The sequence below is a fragment of the Neolamprologus brichardi genome, chromosome 8 (genome assembly GCF_056152115.1).
Source record: "Neolamprologus brichardi isolate AB-2024 chromosome 8, ASM5615211v1, whole genome shotgun sequence".
NCBI lineage: Eukaryota > Metazoa > Chordata > Actinopteri > Cichliformes > Cichlidae > Neolamprologus > Neolamprologus brichardi.
The window spans coordinates 18,896,412-18,905,827 of record NC_142111.1 but is presented as its reverse complement, the minus strand read 5'-3'; the positions used below and the strand labels follow the sequence as shown (position 1 = coordinate 18,905,827).

At 39.6% G+C, this 9,416-nt stretch overlaps 1 protein-coding gene across 2 annotated transcripts; it reads left to right on the top strand.

Annotated features, from left to right (window-relative positions):
• Positions 1-4,106: 4,106 nt before the first annotated feature.
• On the top strand, positions 4,107-8,535 carry LOC118454169 (uncharacterized). 2 transcript variants are annotated; one of them, XM_035907791.2, is made up of 2 exons: positions 4,107-4,374; positions 8,138-8,535. In XM_035907791.2, exons 1-2 carry the CDS (start codon positions 4,107-4,109, stop codon positions 8,533-8,535), a joined length of 666 nt encoding a protein of 221 aa, XP_035763684.2. The 2 variants fall into 2 exon arrangements, 1 of the variants encoding a protein (XP_035763684.2); XR_015719391.1 differs by lacking the exon at positions 8,138-8,535 and adding an exon at positions 5,002-5,078 and having other exon boundaries at positions 4,301-4,374.
• The last annotated feature ends 881 nt before the right edge of the window (positions 8,536-9,416 follow it).

Here is a 9,416-nt window from a genome sequence, read left to right as displayed (position 1 = left end):
GACATCACTATATATAAAATGATCTAAGATGAAAAGTGTACAGAACTGAAACAGTTTAGGCTTGTGTTCTACATGCTTTTAAACCAACAGTACACCACTTGGACTTTACTTCCATCTTGTGTTCAACAGAGAAAACTGCAGCATGAAGGAGGGGAATAAAACATCTGCAAAATGCAGCTTTTCACAGCACTGGTGACTTACTGTACACCACACTAGTTAAACACACACACACAAGCATGCCTGAGAGAAAGAAAAGCCAAAATAAATTCATGCTTGTGTCCCCAGTTCTTGTTTTTTTCTTTTGACTTTTTTTAAGTCATTAAAGATGAATGCTGGACAATCAGTCCAACCATCAATGACGAGTGTATGTAAACGTGACCACAACTTTATATTGTTCTAAACTTTCAAGAACTAGAAAATAAGCAAACATCAAAACAGTACATTTGCAGCCATAGATCTTATACAGTCAACGTCATTTATCTACTTATTTTCTGCACTGTCAGTGCATTCTTTGTTCATATGTAAATGTCACAAAGTTGATAAGATTAAAATTGAAAAAACAGAAGAAGATACTGGATGTAAACCCATTGCAACCCCTCTGTGACATCACCTGCTGGTTTTGGACTTTGTATTTTGAAGCCTCAGTTTTGTGGAGCCAGAAGTGACGGGATTTAGACGACAGGGTGGCGGCTGATATCAGCTACTGCCTTTTTGTTTGTGTAGTTGCAACTAGTTGTAACTAATAAGTGTCTCGCCAAGTGACACTATAAACTATATAATTCAAAACACTCATGCCATTTAGTTCATTTTCAGCAAAACTAGACCAACCTCAGTTTCAACAAAGACATAAATGAAGAGTCACACATCAACACTTATGAAGAGTCTTGTGATAAAGAGTCCTTCATCACACGGAGTAGTAAAAACATAACTTGCTTATGTATTTTTACTACACGTGTGATGCTGCAGTGTGACCATAGCATCTGTAAGGACAGTGCACAAATACGGGGTGTGTAGGAAAGAAGTGTAGGAAATGATCATCTCATGGATGTCAATCAATCCCAAGCCTCTGATTAATTTTGTTCTGAACATCTTGAATAAATGCTATAGAAAGAGGTGCTCCATCCATCAGAGTCATAATAGGTCAAGAAACTTTAGTTGCTAAATGCCAAATGCTGAATGTTAAAAAACGTTACATTTACTCTAGCAGATAAAAATATTTGGAGTTTGTTTTTCATGCTGTTGCTTATAAAACTAAAAACGATCCTCTGAGTTTTAATTTAGATCCGTGAAGGTTTTTGGTTCATTGACTTTAATGCAAACCATTGCGCTCGTTTCCGGGTTCATATATTTTTTAAAAGAAAGAAAACAGAAAGAAAAACACCCCCAAAAAATCTTTTACTGGGTTTTAGTGCAGACTTTAGTTCATCCCCCGTTTGGAACAAGCTATTTTAGCATCTCCTTTCAGTCAGTTTCCTTTTTATATTTCTGTGTTCACACCCAGACCTGTGTGTTTGTGGTGACTGTATTAGGGATATCTGGTCTTAGTGAAGTCACTGAATAGAAAAGATGTAGGGAACAGAGCTTTTAGAGCAGTATTAAGCATGAACCTTTGCTGCATGCACGCATACACACATACACACTGTGTGTGTGAGTGTGTGTTCATCTGGATCACCTTCCTTCTCTTTACCAAACTTAGAAATAACATCCAGATGTCTTCACTGTAGATCTGGTGAGGTTTAGGTGAACTGAGGGAACAGAAAGGGAACACAGAAGGGAACTAACAAACCTAAAGTAAACTAAAACTAAAGTAAAAACAAAAGGCACAAATAAAAGGACAAGAAGCAATAGAAATAATCTTAGGATAACTCATACACACAAGAAAATACAAAGTAACACTGCTAACAGAAAACTATAAATAATACAGAACTCCAACATGAATTGCTTCTCAACGCCAGAAAGAATCACAATGTGCAGAAAAATTCAAACCCAAGGGTCAAAGACGCACACACACATAGTACAATGTGCAGTCAAGAAGCCCCACTTTCTGTTTCCACCCAGGGAGGAAATAAACGTATTAAAAAATACCATCCTGCAGACAGCTTCTGGCATTTGTGGCTCACTAGGCAGACAGTAGGCAAGTATTGCTTCTGTGGGTGTGTACGTGTGTGTAAATAGGTCATTACAAAGACCTGCAGCTTTGATACTTAAAGAACGTGAACGAGACGGAGACAGTGAACATGTAACCTGTTTGCTGTGCATTTTTAAACAGAGAGCACAAAAGAGATATTTTCATAAAGACCTGTGTGAAAACATCTGTCTGAATAATCTTTGAAGGTTTGCACTGCAGTGGAAACAGACAAACACTGATGTGCAGAAAACTTGAAGAAACACGGAAGTATTTGTTCAGGAGGGTGGACGATCAGATCTGCAAAGCAAAAAACAAGAAGCTACTTGGAACAAGGACAGAGAACTAAGGTGAGCAGCAAATTATGCTAATGAATGATTATATCAGTGTTTTATGTTTTTACATGGATTCAATTTAGTCTGTTCTTTTCACTGCGTGCCAGCTGTTGGGGTGCGTTTTGTTCAGCAGGAGTAGACGAGATCTAAATAATGCCAAATACAGCTGCTGCCAAGAAATGTCGCTCCCTAATGATTAAAAATTATAAACCAGTGCAAAAATGACAATTCACTATAGACAATAAATAACTAAATATAATCCACTATCCCCAAATCACACATTATAAATACTTAGTGTTGGTTTGTGAATTTTTGTCACTCCCTAAATTGGCGCGCAAATCATCAAAACTTTCCGAACGTGTTCTTTAGTTTAAAGTTACTGAAAACCATCAAGTTTTCACATTTCAGGCCACTTTGTGAAACTCTGTGGGAGAACAAGTTTATTTCCTTCTATCAAAATATTTATCAGGTAGCGTGAAGGTGATGTAACCTTTTTTATTTTGATCTGAAAGGGAATATTGCACACTTTTTTTTCACAATTTCAAAGACCAGTCTTATTATTAAGACCGGGGTTATTATTCTAATGGTCACTTAGCCTTTAAACATTGTAAATTTACCATAGGTAGTAGAAATAAAAGTAAAGAGGATGAATAAAATGTATGTGCTCCGAACTAGCGTGTTAGCAAATGAGGAAGTGTTCCAGTTGTTGGGAAGTTTTTCAGTTTTAAAAAAACTGAGACTTGTTCTGTTTGATTTTTTTTTTTTTTGCTTGAGGTTGAATTTGACTGCAGGCATGTTCAGGCAGCTCCTCCACACACAAAGACAGGGAAGCACGAGAGGCAAAGATGAGGTATAACTCAAAGCAAATGGATGTTTTACCTGCAGAGAGAAAATGGGTCCAAATGGATTTTGTTTTCAGTGCTTCACAGCTCTGCTGTCCACAGGTGGCTGACAGAACCAACTAAAGTTGGAATCACATCTAAGTGACAATTTAATTTTTGTTTTGCTTTAGAGTGGCCTCTGTTTTTATTAGGGTGAGGGTGTGTTTTCTTTTCTTTTTTTTTGTTTGTTTACTTTGTTCTATTCATTTCTGACATAAGAATAAGCTCCAGAAGTTAATAATTTCAAAGTCTCACCAAACTGATAATATTTAACACAAAAATGTCCATAATGTTTAAAGTAATCCTTCTTACAAATGACCTAAACTAATCGCAGAATTCTAACTTTAGTCTCAAAATTCTGAGAAAAAGTTAGAAATCAGAGAAAAAATAATTCTGAGAAAAACATCAGAATTCTGGAAAACAAGAAGAAAAAAGAAGAAGAAAAAAATAGCTTCCATGTCTGAAAAATAAAGCAGGCACTGAAATGCATTAAATCTGCTTGGCCAGCAGACCTTCCAGTTGTATATTTGGCTCTATTCCTTAGCAAACGAGCTCAGCAAACACTTTGATGACAACTTTATGGGCTGTCAGTATTAGACAAAACAATTTTTTACATGTTACATGATTTTGATGTTTAGATTCGTCATTTTGTTCCACAAATTACTTCTAACATCTTCTTTCTTGTCTTTCATCATCAATCCACAGACCTGAAGACCCTAATCAGCTGATTGTGCACTTCCACATAAGACTTGCTGACAGTTAACAATGACTGCTCTAGCACAAGTTAAAAAACTGCTGAAAGATTACCTCGACGAGCTAAATGAATCTGATCTAAGATCCTTTCAGTGGTACTTGGCCTTGAATGAGACAAAGGGACACCAAACTATCAAGACATCTCATCTGGAGAATGCTACCAGAGAGAAAACTGTGGACAAGCTGGTCCAGGTTTATGGGGAAGATGATGCTGTGAAGGTGGCAATTGACAATTTCAGTAGCATTAAGCGCAACGACCTGGCGAAAGAGTTAACTGAAGGTAAAATGCCATGGTGGTGTTGACACATCATGCAAACATTGAATATTTGTTCATTTGTATCTTCTTGTTTTGTTCATTATCTCTCCCAATGCGTAACATACCATCGATTTGTCACGTCCATAGGCATCTCATAGTAACACAAAAGGTAACTTTCCACGTTCTTATGAAATGCTCAGTTTTCAATTCAATCAAATAGAACGCTGCAAAGCGGCTTTCTATTCCAGCCCTAATCTTAACCCTACCCTTAACCATAACCTTAATCATAATTTTAACCATGCCTAATCCTATCCCTAACCTTGACCCTATCCCTCCTAACCATAACGTTGTTAGGTTGATTTTCATGTCACACATAAAACACATTTAAAGATTCATTCCAACCCCCTCTCATGCGTCCGAAGGCGTAACTGTGATGGGGTTACGCCGTCACAGAACGCTGACAACCAACATGAGTGCAGGCACGCACAACCACAATTAGATTCCACACTCTTCACACGGTGTTATTGTGGATACGTGTCGTTAAGCCAACAGGTCAGATAAACAGGAAGGGGTGACAGCTAATTCAGATATCCTGAACACAAAGGAACCACAGAGACTATGTTGACCTCACAGTCATTTCATTATTTACAGACCTGCTGCCAGGGCTTTAAGGGGGTTGTCTGGAAGAGGAAGACGACTCAGCCCATCATCATTACTGTTGTTCTTGTCCTCTGTGACGCCATCAGAGGGACGGCCTTCATCTCATGAAAAAAACTTATCAATGGCTTGTGATCCATGATAATCATATACTTCCTGCCATACAAATACCTATGAAAATACTGTACACCTGTCACGGTTAACGCTGGCCAACCGTGGGGATGTGAGGAAAGGAGGACCCAAATGCTGGACTCTTTGATGCAACAGTGCGTTTATTTACAATGCAGGGAAAATAACAATAAATCCCCAGTGCGTTCCCGACTCCCCTGACATATCCTCTTCCCAGTGTTAGTGTTCTTTGTCTCCGCTCCTCAGTGTTTGAGCACCCATGCTCGCTGCCCTCTCAGCTCCACACTCTCCTGGGGAATAACAAAGAGGCAGCCGTCGGACACACCACAATGCAGCAGACTTAACTGGCCAAGAGACTAACATGAAGTCACGCAATGATCCAGCGTCGGAGAGAGCTCCACCAAACTCTTAAGTAACTCCTCTGACGAGGCTTGATCAGCTGCAGGTGTGTGATGGTCTTCAGGTGTGGCCAACCACCTGGCAGGGCCACACCCACCAGGACTGAAGGTGCTCCCAGATACACCTGCATCCACACACACACACACACCAAAAATACACATGTCCATAATTGCTCAGGGACCCTGGGTCGCTCAGACCCAGGACCCCGACAACACCAAATATTAAAGCCAATCCTTCTTTATCCAGCTGTTAGTAGTTCTTTTCTGCTACGTTCAGTGTACGTGATGCATACCCAATAGGTTTCTCCTGACCATCTGCTGAGCTATCTCTGCTCCCAGTAGGGGGATGCATTGCAAGAAAAAATCAAATCTTTCTTCTCATCATAGTGCACCAATACACTACTTGACAGTTGCAACAGTTCCTTTGACTTACAGAAAACCTTCTCCTGTTCTGGTCCCCAACACCACGGTTCCTCCTTTCTCAGATGCTTGTGCAGTGGGGCAAACAGCATGGACAAGTTTGGCAAGAACTTATCATAGAACTTCAACAACCCCAAATAAGCTTTGAGCTCTGTCGCTGATTTTAGGGCTGGCACCTCCTGCAATGCTTTCACTTTTGCCGGCACTAGACATAATGTGGTCTTATCCACCCGATGTCCTAAAAATGCCACTTCCTTCTCCATGAACTGACATTTGCTCCTTTTTAAACGCAGGCCCGCCTCCTCTAAGTGCTACAGTACTCCATCCAGTGTCTGAAGATGTTTTTGGTCATTTTTTGTAGTCACCACAAATCCTAGCACTGGAGTCTGGCTTTAGTATTGGTACAATGGGTGCTGCCCAATCAGAGAATTTCACTGGCTGGATAATTTTCTCCTCCAACAGTCTCTCCACTTCTTGCTACACTTTCTTTTTCATAGCAAACAGAACTGATTGTGTCTTATATAAGCAAGGTTTGGAATCACTGGCTACATGTATCTTTGCTGCGAACCCCTTTAGTGTTCTTACCTCATCCTTAAACACTGTTGCATGTCTGGCCAGTATCTGCTGCAGCATCTTCTCTGCCTTCTATCTTATGGCGTTTTGTGAGAGAAATGTTTCGTCACTTGGATGAGTGACGAAACATTTCTCCCACAAAACGCTACGTCCAGATGAACAGAATCAACTTTTGGACATTTACTTTCCTGGATGATTGAGAATGCATCAAGATGTTTTCTCCCCATTCTCCTCTTCTAAGACATATGCTTGTTTTCCTTGTCTGCCAGCCACACCCTCCTTTTTGTTCCGTTTTCATTCTGCGGACCCTTTTTATGTGTCCCACCTTGCCACAGTTGTGGCACTTTTCTGTAACAAACCTGCAGTCACCGGCCACATGATTTATCCCTCCACATCTGTAGCATTCCCTGATATCTTGTTGTGACTTTGAGCCGACGTCCTCCATCTTGTTCACCGATCCTATTCGTTTACTGAATCACGACTGCTCCGTCATGCTCCTCAAGCCCACAGTGTCTCTGTTACCTGCCTCCTTTGCTTGAGAAAACTTCAGCACTCAACAGCACCGCTCGCTTCTTCTCCTCCTCCTTAAAATAATTTGCGACAGAGAAGTAATCCAAAATCTCACAATATTCTTCCCAGGCTTGCAACTCGCTGTCAAACAGCACCACCAGGCCCACGGTGGTAGCCATCATTCCTCACCCAGAGTTATACTTTTGTTGGGGGTTTTCTGTAGGACACTGTAGGTTTCCAGAAAGTAGTCATAAATACATTTGTGATTATCATAGAAAATATGACTGGAAATGAGCAAAGAAAAGTATTGTTTTGTGAAGAAAATTGCCTTGATTGATAATTATTATGCCTACTGGGATGGGCAGTGGAGTATAAAGGAAGGTTATCAGGGCCTACTGGAGAGTGTGAGATGGTTATGGTGAGGGTAACATGTAAGGTGGTTCAGCCACTTGAGCTTTGCAAATAGACTACTTTTTTTTGTTTTTCATTGAGTTACTTTTATTTATTTTTTAAATTCTTTCTGTAATTAGTTATTTGTGCACTTGGGAGGCCGGCATAATAAAGTACACACTCCGAACCCTGCTTGACTACGCCTATATTTGTTCGGGAGAAGTTTCTGAGAGGACCCCGCGGCAGTAACATGCCGACGATTTGTCACAGTCGTCAGTATGTTACGCGTTGGGATGAGAACCTGTTCATAGACATCATCAAAGATGGATGCAGCTTCTGGGGCAGAAAAATTAAGCCAATGATTAAATGCCTTAAACCTGCATTTCATGTAAAGGCCACCAGATGGCGACAAAAAACCTCCAGATCGATACAAGTCTCTCTGTAAACCCTTTGCTCCTGAGTTCAAGGTCTCTGTCACTTATATTCGGACATATTGAATAAAAATGGTCTGTTTTGTAAATTTTGGTTATTTTGTGATATTAAAAATGTGAAATTTCTTTGGTATTCTCACTCGTTGGCTAAGAACTCATCAGTACTGCATCCATCTTTTATAGTGTCTACATCATTGGTTTAAATAGCAGTAAATGAGATGCCACACCCTTTGCACTGGATTAAATAAACAATAACATTTGTATATATTTCATTTTAAGCAACTTCCAGAAAGGACAAGCCAAATGATGAAGAGGCAAGTGGTGAATATTCAATTGATGAGGAATCACAAGATGAAGAGTGGAATGATGAAGAGGAAGAGGATGAAGAGTGGAATGAAGAAGAAGACGAGGATGAAGAGTGGAATGATGAAGAGACAAGAGATGAAGAGTGGAATGAAGAAGAGGACGAGGATGAAGAGTGGAATGATGAAGAGACAAGAGATGAAGAGTGGAATGAAGAAGAGGACGAGGATGAAGAGTGGAAAGATGAAGAGGAAGAAGATGAAGAATGGAATGATGAAGAGGACGCAGATAAGGAATGGAATGATGAAGAGTCAAGAGATGAAGAATCAAGTGATGGAGAGCCAGTGGTCAAAAAGAGAAGAAGAGTCCATTGATTGAAACCTGAATGATGCGCTGGAGGTGGGAAAAAATCTAGGAAATGTCGCGTCATCAGCAAGTCGTCTACAACCCTGAACCTCCAATTATTTTTGAAACTGTCTTTTCCTAGTGGATCAACTGACCACTAGGAAAATACAGTTTTCTTATTTCTGTCTGTTTGTACTTTTTTTTTGTAATTTGAAGATGTTACTTGGTTTAACTTGCTTGAGTCACTTGTAAGAATTGCCACTGACACAATTGTAACAAATTCAGATTTCTGGGTTTTAAAATGTTACACGGTACAAAAACTCCAAAAAGTGTTAAGTCTGCCAAAGAGTAATTTAATTATAGAAAAAATAAAGTAAAATATGTTGTAGACGTTTCTGTTGAGCTTACTTTTAACACACATAATGATCGCAGAAGTAGAGGACAAGAAATCCCACTTCCTGTTTTCACACAGGAAGGATAGACGCTGCTGATGTATGGTAAGACTATTCTGCTTATGTACAAAGATCACAGTTTATTAATCAAATACCATCAAGATCATGGTTGCAAATAGTTTGTTTCACAGATTTTAACTTTTGTTTTTAGCGTGTCTTGTTTGGCAGCTTTAGCTTTTAAGCTAAACATATTATCTTTTCCAAGACAAGCTCTAAAACTCTCCACGGCAATGTTCCCTCTAATTTTTCATCTGCCTGAGCGAACACACAAACTCCCTGAGCGGTCCCTTGGACCACTGTGAGCAACAGCAGATGTGTGCACTGTGACACGCCAGCATCGAATCCATCCAAGTTACATGGTTTATTAAAATAATCAAATTACAGCATTTATGTTAGACTACTTTTAATTAAGTGCTTTAGCCCACTTACAATGAAAATTAAAAAAAATCTTGTTCATG

Bases quoted from the DNA above. Each gene is read 5' to 3' on its own strand.
- LOC118454169 (XM_035907791.2), top strand. From the start codon at position 4,107: ATGACTGCTCTAGCACAAGTTAAAAAACTGCTGAAAGATTACCTCGAC. The intron at 4,375-8,137 runs GTAAAATGCCAT...TTTCATTTTAAG, and splicing joins GGCGAAAGAGTTAACTGAAG to CAACTTCCAGAAAGGACAAG.